General features: G+C 47.9%; 1 protein-coding gene across 8 annotated transcripts in view; it reads left to right on the forward strand.

Moving 5' to 3' along the window:
- DIDO1 (death inducer-obliterator 1) overlaps positions 1-17521 on the forward strand; it is a 197489-nt gene that overhangs the window by 98940 nt on the left and 81028 nt on the right. For all 8 annotated transcript variants that reach the window (XM_063959269.1, XM_063959273.1, XM_063959275.1 and 5 more), the window contains one exon: positions 12086-12401. In XM_063959269.1, the coding sequence (XP_063815339.1) occupies positions 12086-12401 (316 nt within the window). The remainder of the gene's footprint in view (positions 1-12085; positions 12402-17521) is intronic.

Here is a 17521-nt window from a genome sequence, read left to right on the forward strand (position 1 = left end):
TCCGGAGGATGTCATTCCTACGCTGATTAAGGCCAGGAAAGATGCAACTGTAAAACATTATCACCGCATATGGCGGAAATATGTTGCTTGGTGTGAGGCCAATAAGGCCCCAACAGAGGAATTTCAGCTGGGTCGATTTCTGCACTTCCTACAGGCAGGAGTGTCTATGGGCCTAAAATTAGGCTCCATTAAGGTGCAGATATCGGCTCTGTCGATTTTCTTCCAAAAAGAACTAGCTTCACTACCTGAAGTTCAGACATTTGTAAAAGGAGTGCTGCATATTCAGCCCCCTTTTGTGCCTCCAGTGGCACCCTGGGATCTCAACGTGGTGTTGAATTTCCTAAAATCACATTGGTTTGAGCCACTAAAGACCGTGGATCTAAAATATCTCACGTGGAAAGTGGTCATGTTATTGGCCTTGGCTTCGGCCAGGCGTGTATCAGAATTGGCGGCTTTGTCATTTAAAAGCCCTTATCTGATTTTTCATATGGATAGGGCAGAATTGAGGACTCGTCCCCAGTTTCTCCCTAAGGTGGTATCAGCTTTTCACTTGAACCGACCTATTGTAGTGCCTGCGGCTACTAGTGACTTGGAGGATTCCAAGTTGCTGGACGTAGTCAGGGCCTTGAAAATTTATGTTTCCAGGACGGCTGGAGTCAGGAAAACTGACTCGCTATTTATCCTGTATGCACCCAACAAACTGGGTGCTCCTGCTTCTAAGCAGACTATTGCTCGCTGGATTTGTAGCACAATTGAGCTGGCGCATTCTGCGGTTGGACTGCCGCGTCCTAAATCAGTAAAAGCCCATTCTACAAGGAAGGTGGGCTCATCTTGGGCGGCTGCCCGAGGGGTCTCGGCTTTACAACTTTGCCGAGCTGCTACTTGGTCAGGGGCAAACACGTTTGCTACATTCTACAAATGTGATACCCTGGCTGAGGAGGACCTTGAGTTCTCTCATTCGGTGCTGCAGAGTCATCCGCACTCTCCCGCCCGTTTGGGAGCTTTGGTATAATCCCCATGGTCCTTTCGGAGTTCCCAGCATCCACTAGGACGTTAGAGAAAATAAGATTTTACTCAACGGTAAATCTATTTCTCGTAGTCCGTAGTGGATGCTGGGCGCCCGTCCCAAGTGCGGATTGTCTGCAATAATTGTACATAGTTATTGTTCACTAACGGGTTATTGTTATGAGCCATCTGTTGAGAGGCTCAGTTATGTTTCATACTGTTAACTGGATATGGTATCTCGTGTTGTACGGTGTGATTGGTGTGGCTGGTATGAGTCTTACTCGGGATTCAAAATCCTTCCTTATTGTGTCAGCTCTTCCGGGCACAGTATCCTAACTGAGGCTTGGAGGAGGGTCATGGTGGGAGGAGCCAGTGCACACCAGGTAGTCTAAAAGCTTTCTTTTAGTTGTGCCCAGACTCCTGCGGAGCCGCTATTCCCCATGGTCCTTTCGGAGTTCCCAGCATCCACTACGGACTACGAGAAATAGATTTACCGGTGAGTAAAATCTTATTTTCTGATAGTACCCCAGGTACCACAAAAAAGGGTATTATGTTCGGTGAGAAAAAACTACCAGTAGTTTTTCCTGCATCTGAGGAATTAAATGAGGTGTGTGAGGAAGCCTGGACTTCCCCCGATAAGAAATTGATAATTTCTAAACGGTTATTGGCAGCGTACCCTTTCCCGCCAGAGGATTGGTCACGTTGGGAAACGTCCCCTAGGGTAGATAAAGCGCTTACACGTTTATCAAAACAGGTGGCACTACCGTCTCCGGATACGGCCGCCCTAAAGGATCCTGCTGATAGAAAGCAGGAGGCTACCCTAAAAGCTATATATACACACACGGGCATTATATTGCGACCAACGATTGCATCAGCATGGATGTGCAGTGCTGCTGCTGCGTGGTCAGATTTCCTGTCGGATAATATTGATACCCTGGATAGGGACACTATTTTGCTGACAGTAGAGCATATAAAGGACGCTGTCTTATACATGCGTGATGCACAGAGGGATATTTGCCGGCTGGCATCAAAAATAAGCGCAATGTCCATTGCCGCCAGAAGGGGGTTATGGACTCGGCAGTGGTCAGGTGATGCCGATTCAAAAAGGCACATGGAAGTTTTGCCTTATAAGGGGGTGGAACTGTTTGGGGATGGTCTTTCAGACCTCGTTTCCACAGCTACGGCTGGGAAATCGACATTTTTGCCACAGGCTACCCCACAGCAAAAGAAGGCACCGTATTATCAAGTACAGTCCTTTCGGCCCCATAAACACAAGAGGGCTCGAGGCGCATCCTTTCTGCCGAGAGGCAAAGGTAGAGGGAAAAAGCTGCAGCATACAGCCAGTTCCCAAGAGCAAAAGTCCTCCCCCGCGTCCGGTAAGTCCACAGCATGACGCTGGGGCTTCACAGGCGGATCCGGGTACGGTGGGGGCCCGTCTCAGAAATTTCAGCACACAGTGGGCTCTCTCACAGGTGGATTCCTGGGCCCTTCAAGTAGTATCTCAGGGGTACAGGCTGGAATTCGAGACGTCCCCCCCCGCCGTTTTCTAAAATTTGCCTTACCAGCAACTCCCTCTGCCAGGGAGGCAGTGTTGGTGGCTATCCAAAAACTGTATTCACAGCAAGTGATTGTCAACAAACTGGGTGCTCCTGCTTCTAAGCAGACTATCGCGCGCTGGATTGGTAGCACTATGCAGCTGGCGCATTCTACCGCAGCCTAAATCTGTAAAAGCCCATTCCACAAGGAAGGTGGGCTCATCTTGGGCGGCTGCCCGAGGGGTCTCGGCTTTACAACTTTGCCGAGCTGCTACTTGGTCAAGGGCAAACACGTTTGCAAAATTCTACAAATTTGATACCCTGGCTGAGGAGGACCTGGAGTTCTCTCATTCGGTGTTGCAGAGTCGTCCGCACTCTCCCACCCGTTTGGGAGCTTTGGTATAATCCCCATGGTCCTTACGGAGTCCCCAGCATCCACTAGGACGTCAGAGAAAATAAGAATTTACTCACCGGTAATTCTATTTCTCGTAGTCCGTAGTGGATGCTGGGTGCCCATCCCAAGTGCGGATTGTCTGCAATACTTGTAAATAGTTATTGTTACACAAATCGGGTTGTTATTGCGAGCCATCTGTTCAGAGGCTCCGTTGTTATCATACTGTTAACCGGGGTTCCTATCACGAGTTATACGGTGTGATTGGTGTGGCTGGTATGAGTCTTACCCGGGATTCAAAATCCTTCCTTATTGTGTCAGCTCTTCCGGGCACAGTGTCCTAACTGAGGCTTGGAGGAGGGTCATAGGGGGAGGAGCCAGTGCACACCAGATAGACCTAAATCTTTCTTTAGATGTGCCCAGTCTCCTGCGGAGCCGTCTATTCCCCATGGTCCTTACGGAGTCCCCAGCATCCACTACGGACTACGAGAAATAGAATTACCGGTGAGTAAATTCTTATTTTCCTGAGCACCAAGGAAAAAACCGATATAGGGGCTTCCCAGGCTGCACTCCAAGTTTAACTTCTTGGTGCCCTGACTGAATGCATGGCTATACCCACTGTCTCCAGTGTCAACCATGGCTTCAGAAAAAAGGATTTAACAGGTAAGACAAAAATCTCCTATTTTCTCTTACGTCCTAGAGGATGCTGGGGACTCCGTAAGGACCATGGGCTATAGACTGGCTCCGCAGGAGACATGGGCACTATAAAGAACTTTAGAATGGGTGTGCACTGGCTCCTTCCTCAATGCCCCTCCTCCAGATCTCAGTTAGATCCTGTGCCCAGAGGAGACTGGGTGCATTACAGCTCTCCTGAGTTTCTCTGAAAAAGAATTTTGTTAGGTTTTTTATTTTCAGGGAGCACTGCTGGCAACAGGCTCCCTGCATCGTGGGACTGAGGAGAGAGAAGCAGACCTACTTAAATGATAGGCTCTGCTTCATAGGCTACTGGACACCATTAGCTCCAGAGGGTCGGAACGCAGGTCTCATCCTCGCCGTTCGTCCCGGAGCCGCACCGCCGTCCTCCTCACAGAGCCGGAAGATAGAAGCCGGGTGAGTATAAGAAGAAAGAAGACTTCAAAGGCGGCAGAAGACTTCAGATCTTTTCTGAGGTAACGCGCAGCCATTGCTCCCACACACAACACACACTGCAGGCACTGATGGGGGCGCCCTGGGCAGCAATAATAAACCTCTAGGACTGGCTAACAGGCATATATAGGCTGCGGAGGCAATATATATTAAAATCCCCCACCAGTATTGAAAAATTGAGCGGGACCGAAGCCCGCCGATGAGGGGGCGGAGCTTGATCCCACAGCACTAACCAGCGCCATTTTCTCCACAGCACACTGCAGAGAAGCTGGCTCCCCGGACTCTCCCCTGCTGGACACGGTGACACAGGGCAAAAAAGAGGGGGGGGGGGCACTTTTAAGGCGCAGTGAGTGTATAGATATACATATAATTATATAAAAGCGCGGGCTATCTGGGAATCTTGTCTCCAGTGTCAGTTGGCGCTGGGTGTGTGCTGGCATTCTCTCTCTCTCTCTCTCTCTCTCTCTCTCTCTCTCTCTCTCTCTCTCTCTCTCTCTTTCTCTTTCTCTGTCTCTCCAAAGGGCCTTATTGAGGAACTGTCTCCATATAAATATATCCCTGTGTGTGTGGGGTGTCGGTACGAGTGTGTCGGCATGTCTGAAGCGGAAGGCTCATCTAAGGAGGAGCTGGAGCAGATGATTGTGGTGTATCCTTCGGCAACGCCGACACCTGATTTGTTGGACATGTGGAATGTTTTAATGTGGCTTTATTACATAAGAGATTAGACAAAGCAGAGTCCAGGGATAATACAGGGAGTCAATCAATGGCTTTGACGGTGTCACAGGGCCCTTCAGGGTCTCAAAAACGTCCCCTATCCCAAATAGCAGACACTGATAAGGACACAGATTCTGACTCCAGTGTCGACTACGATGATGCGAGGTTACACCCAAGGGTGGCCAAAAGTATTCATTATATGATTATTGCAATAAAAGATGTTTTGCATATCACAGATGACCCCTCTGTCCCTGACACGAGGGTACACATGTTTAAGGAAAAGAAACCTGAGGTAACCTTTCCCCCATCTTATGAGCTGAATGCGTTATTTGAAAAGGCTTGGGAAACTCCAGACAAGAAGCTGCAGATTCCCAAAAGAATTCTTATGGCGTATCCTTTCCCTGCACAGGGCAGGGTACGGTGGGAATCATCGCCCAGAGTGGACAAGGCTTTAACGCGCTTATCCAAGAAGGTAGCGCTACTGTCTCCAGACACGGCAGCCCTCAAGGATCCTGCTGATCGCAGAGAGGAAACGACTTTAAAATCAATATATACACATACGGGTGCTTTACTCAGACTGGCAATAGCATCGGCTTGGGTTTGTAGCGTGGTAGCAGCTTGGACAGATACCTTGTCAGCTGATATTGATACCCTAGATAGGGATACCATTTTATTGACCTTAGGTCACATCAAAGACGCAGTCTTATATATGAGAGACGCTCAGAGAGACGTTGGGCTGCTAGGGTCGAGAGCCAACGCCATGGCGATTTCTGCTAGGCGAACCCTGTGGACCCGCCAATGGACGGGTGATGCCGACTCAAAGAGGCATATGGAAGTTTTGCCTTACAAGGGTGAGGTTTTATTTGGGGAAGGTCTCACGACCTGGTTTGCACAGCTACCGCAGGTAAATCTACTTTTTTGCCTTATGTTCCCCCACAGCAAAAGAAAACACCACAGTATCAGATGCAGTTCTTCGGTCGCATAAGTCCAGAAGAGGTCGGGGCTCTTCCTTCCTCGCCAGAGGTAAGGGTAGAGGGAAAAGAATGCCTGCTATGGCTAGTTCCCAGGAGCAGAAGTCCTCCCCGGCTTCTACTAAATCCACCGCATGACGCTGGGGCTCCGCTGAGGGAGTCCGCGCCGGTGGGGGCACGTCTTCGACTCTTCAGCCACGTCTGGGTTCAGTCGGACGTGGATCCTTGGGCGATGGAAATTGTATCCCAAGGTTACAAGCTGGAATTCGAAGACGTGCCTCCTCGCCGATTCTTCAGATCGGTTTTACCAGCTTCTCCCCCAGAGAGGGAGATAGTTTTAGCTGCAATTCAAAAGCTGTGTCAACAGCAGGTGATTATCAAGGTTCCCCTAATACAACAGGGAAAAGGGTACTATTCAACCCTATTTGTGATCCCGAAACCAGACCCATTCTAAATTTCAAATCCCTAAACCTGTACTTGAAAATGTTCAAGTTCAAGATGGAATCGCTCAGGGCAGTTATCTCCAGCCTGGAAGGGGGGGATTTTATGGTGTCACTGGACATAAAGGATACATACCTTTACGTCCCCATATATCCTCCTCATCAGGCATACCTGAGATTCGCTGTACAGGACTGTCATTACCAGTATCAGACGTTGCCATTTGGACTTTCCACGGCCCCCGAGGGTTTTCACCAAGGTATGAGCGGAAATGATGGTGCTCCTGCGCAGACAAGGAGTCACAATTATCCCGTACTTGGACGATATCCTGATAAAAGCGAGATCAAAGGAACAGTTGCAGAAAAGCGTGTCGCTCTCCCTGAGAGTACTGCAGCATCATGGCTGGATTCTAAATCTACCAAAGTCACAGTTGGTTCCGACGACTCGACTGTCTTTCTTAGGCATGATTCTGGACACAGAACAAAAGAGGGTTTTTCTCCCGATGGAAAAAGCCCAGGAACTCCAGAACATGGTCAGAGAACTGTTAAAACCAAATGAGTGTCAGTCCATCAATGCACTCGAGTACTGGGGAAAATGGTGGCGACCTACGAAGCCATCCCCTTCGGCAGGTTTCATGCAAGGACTTTTCAGTGGGACCTTCTGGGCAAGTGGTCCGGGTCCCATCTTCAAATACATCAGAAAATAACCCTGTCCCCCAGGGCCAGGGTGTCTCTCCTGTGGTGGCTGCAGAGTGCTCACCTTCTAGAGCAGTGTTTCCCAACCACGGTCCTCAAGGCACACCAACAGTGCAGGTTTTAGTGATAACCATGTTTGAGCACAAATGGTTCAATCAAAATAACTGAGGTACTAATTAAATCACCTGTGATCAGGTATGGTTATCCTTAAAACCAGGACTGTTAGTGTGCCTTGAGGACCGTGGTTGGGAAACACTGTTCTAGAGGGTCGCAGGTTCGGCATTTAAGACTGGGTTCTGATGACCACGGACGCGAGCCTCCGATGATGGGGAGCAGTCACACAAGGAAGAAACTTTAAGGGACTATGGTCAAGCCAGGAGGCTTGTCTACACATCAACATACTGGAATTAAGGGCCATATACAACGGCCTACGACAGGCGGAGAATCTTCTTCGCGACCTACCGGTTCTGATTCAATCAGACGACGTCACAGCCGTGGCTCATGTAAACCGCCAAGGCGGGACAAGGAGCAGAGTGGCAATGGCGGAAGCCACCAGGATTCTACGCTGGGCAGAAAATCACGTAAGCGATCTGTCAGCGGTATTCATTCCGGGAGTGGACAACTGGGAAGCAGACTTCCTCAGCAGACACAATCTCCATCCAGGAGAGTGGGGACTTCATCAAGAAGTTTTTGCAGAGATAACAAGTCTTTGGGGACTTCCTCAAATAGACATGATGGCGTCACGCCTCAACAAGAAGCTTCGGAGGTATTGTGCCAGGTCAAGGGACCCTCAGGCAGTAGCGGTAGACGCCCTGGTGACACCATGGGTGTTTCAGTCGGTCTTTTATGTGTTCCCTCCTCTTCCTCTCATCTCAAAAATATTGAGAATCATAAGTCAAAAAAAGAGTGAAAACAATCCTCATTGTTCCAGATTGGCCTCGAAGGGCCTGGTATTCAGATCTTCAGGAGATGCTCACAGAAGATCCATGGCCTCTTCCTCTCAGGGAGGACCTGTTGCAGCAGGGGCCCTGCGTGTTCCAAGACTTACCGTGGTTACGTTTGACGGCATGGCGGTTGAACGCCGAATCCTAGCTGGGAAAGGTATTCCAGAGGAAGTCATCCCTACTCTGATAAAGGCTTGGAAGGAGGTGACGGCGAAACATTATCACTGTATCTGGAGGAAATATGTTTCTTGGTGTGAAGTCAAGAATGCTCCTACGGAAGATTTCCACCTGGGCCGTTTTCTCCACTTTCTACAGACAGGAGTGGATATGGGCCTAAAGTTAGGGTCGAAATCTGTACCTTTTATGGAGCCTATCTATATTCTTCCAGAAGGAATTGGCTTTTTTCCCAGAAGTCCATACTTTTGTAAAGGGAGTGTTACACATCCAGCCTCCTTTTGTGCCCCCAGTGGCAACATGGGACCTTAACGTGGTGTTACAGTTCCTAAAATCTCACTGGTTTGAACCTCTTCAAACAGTTGAATTAAAATTTCTCACTTGGAAGGTGGTCATGTTGTTGGCCTTGGCATTTGCAAGGCGGGTTTCCGAATTGGCAGCTTTGTCTCATAAGAGCCCCTATCTGATTTTCCATGTGGATAGAGCAGAGTTGAGGACTCGTCCTCAATTTTTACCTAAGGTGGTGTCATCGTTTCATATGAACCAACCTATTGTGGTGCCTGTGGCTACGGGAGACTTGGAGGATTCCATGTCCCTTGATGTAGTCAGGGCCTTAAAAATTTACGTAGCCAGGACGGCTCGGATTAGGAAAACAGAGGCACTGTTTGTCCTGTATGCAGCCAACAAAGTTGGCGCTCCTGCTTCTAAGCAGACTATTGCTCGCTGGATCTGTAACACGATTCAGCAGGCTCATTCTACGGCTGGATTGCCGTTACCAAATACGGTAAAGGCCCATTCCACTAGGAAGGTGGGCTCTTCTTGGGCGGCTGCCCGAGGCGTCTCGGCTTTACAACTTTGCCGAGCGGCGGCTTGGTCGGGGTCAAACACTTTTGCTAAATTCTACAAGTTTGATACCTTGGCTGAGGAGGACCTCCTGTTTGCTCAATCGGTGCTGCAGAGTCATCTGCACTCTCCCGCCCGGTCTGGAACTTTGGTATAATCCCCATGGTCCTTACGGAGTCCCCAGCATCCTCTAGGACGTAAGAGAAAATAAGATTTCAAACCTACCGGTGCGGACATATTTCTGCAAGTCTTGTATATAGTTGTTGCTTACATAAGGGTTATGTTATAGTTGGCATCAGTCGTTAGCTGATACTGTTTTGTTCATACTGTTAACTGGTTGCGTATATTCCAGGTTATACGGTGTGGATGGTGTTGGCTGGTATGAATCTTGCCCTTAGATTAACAAAAATCCTTTCCTCGTACTGTCTGTCTCCTCTGGGCACAGTTTCTCTAACTGAGGTCTGGAGGAGGGGCATAGAGGGAGGAGCCAGTGCACACCCATTCTAAAGTTCTTTATAGTGCCCATGTCTCCTGCGGAGCCCGTCTATACCCCATGGTCCTTATGGAGTCCCCAGCATCCTCTACGGACTAGGAGAAAAAGATTTACCGGTAGGGTTAAAATCTTATTTTTTTAGGTCATTGTTCAAATATGATTTAATGCTACTGAGTAAATGTGGGGTCCAATTTGGAATAATATCTATAGTAAAGGTAATATATGCACACCACACAAAATTTGTTTCTTAATCTCACTATGAAATCTTTGTAGGGGGCATCTTTGAATCTTAGCTGTTTCTGTATGTGCGTCTGCACAGTCCCGGTTTTGTGCAGCCTGCGCTGGCACAAAACTACATGTACTCTAATGCATTGCTATCAACAGTATATAGTACTCGCTGGTGACAGAATCAAGCTGCCTGAATGCAGCTTGATGATTCGGACCAGGATGTAGTCAGTCGGCATGCCGGCATTCATGATTCTGGTGGGTCTGGGTTAGGTTTGGGCTGCGGGGACAGGGTTAGGTTTGGGCTGCGGGGACAGGGTTAGGTTTGGGCTGCGGGGTTAGGTTTGGGCTGCGGGGTTAGGTTTGGGCTGCGGGGACAGGGTTAGGTTTAGGCTTAGGCTGCGTGGATGGGAGTGTTAGGTTTAGGCTGCGTGGATGGGAGGGTTAGGTTTAGGCTGCGTGGACGTTAGGGTTAGGCTGCGTGGACGGGAGAGTTAGGGTTAGGCTGCGTGGACGGGAGAGTTAGGGTTAGGCTGCGTGGACGGGAGAGTTAGGGTTAGGCTGCGTGGACGGGAGAGTTAGGGTTAGGCTGCGTGGACGGGAGAGTTAGGGTTAGGCTGCGTGGACGGGAGAGTAAGGGTTAGGCTGCGTGGACGGGAGAGTTAGGCTGCGTGGACGGGAGAGTCAGGGTTAGGCTGCGTTGATGGGAGAGTTAGGGTTAGGCTGCGTGGAAGGGAGGGTTAGGGTTAGGCTGCGTGGACGGGAGGGTTAGGGTTAGGCTGCGTGGACGGGAGGGTTAGGGTTAGGCTGCGTGGACGGGAGGGTTAGGGTTAGGCTGCGTGGACGGGAGGGTTAGGGTTAGGCTGCGTGGGAGGGTTAGGGTTAGGCTGCAGGGATTGGAGAGTTAGGTTTAGGCTGCGTGGACAGGAGGGTTAGGCTGTGGGAGGGGAGAGTTAGGCTGCGGGGGGGGGGGGTTAGTCTGTGGGATGGAAAGGTTAGGCTGAGGGGAGGGAGTGTTAGGATTAGGCCGCGGGGAGGTAGGGTTAGGCTGTGGGAGGGGAATGGTTAAGGTTAGGCGGCGGGGACGGAGGGTTAGAGTTAGGCTGCGGGATGGGAGGGTTAGGGTTAGGCTGCGGGAGGGTTAGGGTTAGGATTAGGGTTCCATTCCTGCTGAGCCCTTGTTGTGATTAAAACCTATCGGAATTCCGGAGTCGGTATTTAGGCTGCCGGCATCTTTAGTGACTCCCGACCCCAACCCGGCTGGACCAGATGGAGTCCTATCTGCATGGAGCTAGCAGTGGCAAAGAAAGTAATAGTGTGAAGTGGGGGGTGACAGATAACCACAGGGCTGCACAGCCATCGATCTATTAGTAATGTATATGCCCGCAGAACTGGAGGTTTGAATTAAAGAACTGTGGTGAATACAGTACCTTTACTTTTGCCAGCACAGCCTCTACCATTCTGTGCCTCAGAGGTGACTGAGCAGACCCAAGAGTCCGTACACCAGTATGTGGAGCTCTCCCCTGCTGTCTTTCCGATTACAGTGTGGTGTCGGCTAGTGAGGGATGCATGCGCCAGTGTCACTGAGTGGGAAGACCTCGCTGTTGATTGAATGGTCACTGGCGTGCGGCCCACCTCCAGGGGGCTGGGTTGTGACCGACCACCTAGGCCCTTCACTCGGCTTACTCCCTGCTGTGTGAGCCTGTTAACTCGCTCCAGAACGCTACAGTCTCATCTTGTGCGTGAGGTGACCGCCCCTAGCCACACACAGCAGGCTGGATGATACGGGTACAGTGCGGAGCAGTGGGTGAGGGGAGGTAGATCTCACTGTCCATGTTCTCCTCCCCTTCCTCTGCAGTTTATAGAGTGAATCTGTCTGGCAGCACAGGACAGCGCTGCTGATTGGTCAGAGCGTGTCCCGAGGGACCCAGCAGTTTTATATTTTCTAGACTCTACCATAAATTATAGGGTAAAATATGCGCCAGGGCGTGTTTTTGCGAGCACTGATATTTAATTTTGTTCTGTATGTGTGATTTTGTTTTGAACATGACATCCCGTTTCCTAGCATGTGAGATAATGGCCAATCTTCAATGGTTGATTGCTCACGATCACCCATCTAAAATGCCGGGGAATCAGGGTGGTGTTATTCAGTTGTACTTAATAGTCGCGCTTGTCACATGCAGAGAGGTCTGGTTTAATTGCGTTAAGCAGTTAAACCTGACCAAACTAATGGGCGAGATGGTAAAAGTACCGTTTGAGCGCTCAAACTAGTCACGTTTTGCTCATGTCAGCTCGCCACCCCCTGGGGGGTGTGAGCTGAAATGCAGGCGTCGGCAGGTAATTGCTGCCGAAGGAGCAACAACTGAATAGCTCCATTGGGCGCCATCTACTGGCTGCCGGCGCTCTAAACCATTGCATATCGCTCACTGTCTTAGTAGTCTTATCTTGCATATACAGAAGTAACCGCTTATACTTTTTTTTCTTTAATTCTGCATTCTGTCTGGATTGTAGGTTTATGATTTGCTGTGACAGATGTGAAGAGTGGTTTCATGGTGATTGCGTCGGGATTTCAGAAGTGCGTGGACGATTGCTGGAGAAGGATGGAGAGGATTACATTTGTCCCAACTGCACTATATTGCAAGAGCATGGAGAAAGTGGCACAGATAGTGACCAAAGAGAGCAGCCTGCAGGCGAACTAATTTCAAGTAGTTCTGAAGCCACCAGTACTGTCTCTATGGAACAGTGTGCTCATGATCAGGGTATCAAGGGCAGAATTGAGAAGGCTGCAAATCCCACTGGCAAAAAGAAACTGAAGATATTTCATCCTGTAAGTATTGGTGACTATTAGCACTTCCAACAGATCTCTAAACAGAGATAAAACAATAATATTAGTGTTCCCACTAGGATGTGGGCAGGGTGCTAATGTATGAGACAACGTTGTGCTCCAGAAAAAGGGCATGGCCCTGTTTGTGTCACTCTTGGGAGCGTGCTGGGCTTCCCCAAAGCTGTCACTGTGAATAGATACACATGGTATCTATTCATCTAGCGGTGACCGCCACACAACACCTTTTTCCACCCGTTGGACTCTGTGGCCCGCGGGTGGGGAAAGCACAGGGCTGGCTGCTTTAGTAGCTTGCATATTGCTAATTAAGAACTGTGCAGGGCACGGCACACTACTAAAACAGCCTAGCGTGAAAACTAATTATTGTTGCTAACTGTTGTTCCAAGTGCATAATGCCCTTAGTCAGCAGACGTCTTGTGTACATATTTTTCTATTGGCACGTAATTGCCTGCCTGTTTTGCTGTATTGATCTTTTGATCGGTTTATACATGCTTGTTAAGTTTGAAATAAGAGTCCGAAGACCAGTTGCAATTATTGGGTTTGATGCAACAGCTTTTGTAATCTATGATACAAAATCAAACTGAGACAATTAACACAATGGAGGCACCTACAATTGTGTTTTTGTGCTGCCATTAGCAATGGGTGTCCGACGGAGCAATTCAATTGTTGCTCTGATATGGTACGAGAGCACACACTTCTGCTCTCAGCCTCCTGAGGTGGTGAGCGGAAATGTGCGACAAGTCTGTGGTTTGAGCACTTTAACCAGGACTTTAGGCAGGTTTAGCACGACCTAGTTAATGGATGCCCAAATTAATTGAATTGCTCGGTGGGTGCCCACAAATTATTGTCGCTCTTAAAAGAGTTGAATCCCCCCCCCCCCCCCCCCCCCCAATAAGCATATTGAAAACATCTAGTTTGGGAGCTGCCTTGTAATTTCATTCTGCTTACTTGTGAAGTTTTATGCTCTCCAACTGAAATAATCAACCAAAGAAAACAAAAAACCTTTGACACTACAAAATAGGAAATGCTTTGCGTTATCCTACCTGTGACAGTCACCAACTCACTGGAGCAGAGGTTGTTTGCGATAAAACATTAGGCTTTTATCAAGAGCAGACCCCTACTTACAGTGATAGCCTTATGCCTAAGTGATGATACGATTTCCAGAAGTACTGACAGAGTGCATTTGCAGGGCTCCATCTGCTTGGCAATATTATATTAATGTCATGAATGTAAGACAGAAAGACAATTGTCAGCATGTCCTTATGTTTTCATTTGTTAGATGCACACTAATTTGCATTACCGGTAGAAAACACTAATAACAGTATCTTATATATTTGTATATATAATTAATATTACCACGCAGATGGTACAGTGCATGATATAGGTAGAACCGAACATGGGCCATATTTTTCTGTCTGTTTCAAAATGTTTGCCTATTGTCCTGTTAAGGCTATATGAAGCCCCTATGGGGGTGGCTCACAAGCTAGCCCTTGTCTAGATATTAGCCTTTGTAACTGGGAGGGAAGTACATTTCCCTTGTAAGTTAATGTTGTTTGAAGCACATATGGTAGTGAAGGAACGTCACTGATTTGCTAGATACTTGCAGATATGTATTGGAGGTAACAAGCGCTGACATCAACAGTCTTTTCTCTAGCATCCATAAGGGATATTGGGGACAGATTAGTACGATGGGGTATAGACGGATCCAAAGGAGCCAGTGCACTTTAAATTTCTTCAACTGGGTGTGCTGGCTCCTCCCCTCTGACACCTCCCACAGGCAGTTTAGAAAAAAGTGCCCTCAGGAGATGATGCACACTCTGCAAGCTCCAGAGTTTTTCTTCAATTTCATTTAAACTTTTACTTATTTTGGTATGCTGTTTGGGTAACGGCATACGAGTTCGGGGGGAGACGGTCACCGGCCTCATAAGGTGCTGAGCCGCTTCTCCGCTGCAGGACCACTGTCCTGAGGTGCTGTTTGTTCGGCGGGGCACTGCGCCTTAGCTGCCGCAGCTTGCCGCACACCCTTGACAGCCTGAAGGTAATCGCCTTGGTGAGTGCAAACCCAGGGACCTGCTAGGGCCCCCCCTTCCCCAGTTCATTGTGCGGCAGAAGCGTGGGTGAGGCGTACGGGTCCCTACTGGGGGGGGGGGGGGACCAGTGAGTGCCCCTGCATGATACTGGCAGGAGGTGTGTTGTACCAAGCATTTGTGTGAGGCTACACAGCCTATGGAGACATAGCCAGTATAAAACTTATTAGTAGCTCTGGGGCCATAGCGGGGGGGCGGAGCTACATCAGAGCAGGCTCAGCAGCATTTTGGTGCCTCCTCTGCATAAGCAGCAGCAGTCTCATACAGTTCCTCCAAACGGTCACAGGATCACTGGTACCGGGTGTAGAGGGGAGGGGGTGGGCTATTAGTGCACAGTTTACATTCATTTGGGGAATTTTCTGTACAGCAGTATTACTGTTATATATTACTACATAAATCGCTGACATTTTCATTGGGGCTGTACAGCGTTGGGTGCGCTGGTGTCCTCTCTACTGTGTCTTCTCTCACATGCAATAGGGCAGGCTTGTATTGTATTCAGTCTGTTGTATGTGTATTGTTTCTGTATTTCATTTTGGCGAAACAGAAGTCATGCAATGTGTGTAATGCAAGATTCTCCCCTATTTCATCGGGCTCCATATCCTGTGAGCAGTGTAGTCAGTCATCACAAAATGCTGATAACAGGGTCCAGAGCCTTCCTGGCTGGTGGCTATAAAAACTATGATGTTGGATATGTCCTCTCAGCTCACTGCCAATGCCAACAAAACACAAGAACTGCAACAAGCAGTAGCTAGCCTAACTGCCAAGTCTGATGCTTCCCATCCCCCGCTGTCTACTACAGGTGCGCAAAAACGTGCTTTACCTGCAATTTTATCAGATTCTGATGATGTACAGATGGATGGGGGTCCCATTAGTGGCGATTCCACCCCTACACAGGATATTGGACATACGGGATGTGTTAAAGCTCCCCCCTGGAGGACGCTACTAAACAGCAGTCATTTTTCCTCCCTCAAGACAAACAGACAGTCACTTTTTCCTGATTCCAAGGAATTGGATGATTTTTTTTAAATTATCCTGGAAAAATCCAGATAAAAATATCAGGTGTCCAAAAGGTTTTTAAATACCTTCCCATTTGCCCCTGATGTTCCAGCTCAGAGAACAGGGGGTCAACATTGTCCCTTACCTGGACGATCTCCTGATATAAGCAAGTTCCAGGGAGCTTCTACTGCTCCATACAGATCGCACTATCCAACTTCTATCTCACAATGGGTGGATCCTCAATCTATAGAAGGGTTATTCCACATCAAATCAACACAGCCATTTTCATGACCATCACCGATTTCAATGAAATTTGCTGTGCTTGTTAGGTCTGACGAGAAACTAATTTACATTAAATTTTAACATCATAGGCTGGATATTTTTGGAGCTGGAGCCATTTAAAAATGAACAAAATATGCAATTTTACCTCTGCGGGGGTCTTTTCGTTTGCCTGTCACTTGAGTTCTAATTAAGACAGAGAGATGTAATTAAATAACCTTTGATCTCAGTTTTTTTAAAATAGTTATATATAACTGTGTGTGTGTATGTATGTATGTATGTATGTATATGTATATATATATATCCATGGGAGTCCTGCACTCACGTCCGTAAATGATCAGCTGTGGGGTGCACCCAGTAGAATCCACACAATCTCTGTAGATCAACATATATAGTAGTAGTAGTTCCAGTTTCCTGGGGGGCACTCTCCTTTGAACATCATCACATGAAACTTCTTAATCCATAATAGGCTTTATTTGGTCACACAATTGGCTTTATTAAGTCGACGTATCCAAATAGTGGCACCTTGCTCAGTGACGCCTCCCTGGGGATCACGAATCAACATCCAGTCAGTGCGGCAGCCGCACTGACTGGATGTTGATTCGTGATCCCCAGGGAGGCTCCACTGAGCAAGGTGCCACTATTTGGATAGTTATCCAGGATATTTCTATTGTGTGAAGTTAAAATACATTGGAGTGACTGCGAATCCACCTTCAGTGCTGTATTGTTGCTATTTTGTTGAGTTACATTTACTCTAGTTGTGACTATTTCAATATAAAATTATATGCAAGGCTTGTCTTGAGAGGCTCCACTTATAGAGCCGAAACGTCGACTTAATAAAGCCAATTGTGTGACCAAATAAAGCCTATTATGGATTAAGAAGTTTCATGTGATGATGTTCAAAGGAGAGTGCCCCCCAGGAAACTGGAACTACTACTACTGTGTATATGTATATGTATATGTATATGTATATGTATATATATATATATATATATATATATATATATATATATATATATATATATATATATATATATATATATATATATATATATACATACACAGCTATACAAATATGCAGCACTCCTGGCGTCTTGAATAACCACTCTTACAGCACAGTCTGCTGTAAGAGTGGTTATTCAAGACGCCAGGAGTGCTGCATATTTGTATAGCTGTGGATTTGATTGTACATGCGGGCACCCGGCGCAGCATATCGGCATTAGGAGAGAGCCGGACACTGGGACTTGTTTGTTATATATATATATATATGTGTGTGTGTGTGTATGTGTATATATATATATATATATATATATATATATATATATATATATATTTCTCTAACGTCCTAGTGGATGCTGGGACTCCGTCAGGACCATGGGGAATAGCGGGCTCCGCAGGAGACAGGGCACATCTAAATAAAGCTTTTAGGATCACATGGTGCGTACTGGCTCCTCCCCCTATGACCCTCCTCCAAGCCTCAGTTAGGTTTTTGTGCCCGTCCGAGAAGGGTGCAATCTAGGTGGCTCTCCTAAAGAGCTGCTTAGAAAAAGTTTTTTTAGGTTTAAATCTCAGTGAATCCTGCTGGCAACAGGATCACTGCATCGAGGGACTTAGGGGAGAGATTTCCAACTCACCTGCGTGCAGGATGGATTGGAGTCTTAGGCTACTGGACACTTAGCTCCAGAGGGAGTCGGAACACAGGTCCTCCTGGGGTTCGTCCCGGAGCCGCGCCGCCGATCCCCC

This window comes from Pseudophryne corroboree, chromosome 3 (genome assembly GCF_028390025.1).
Source record: "Pseudophryne corroboree isolate aPseCor3 chromosome 3, aPseCor3.hap2, whole genome shotgun sequence".
Lineage (NCBI taxonomy): Eukaryota > Metazoa > Chordata > Amphibia > Anura > Myobatrachidae > Pseudophryne > Pseudophryne corroboree.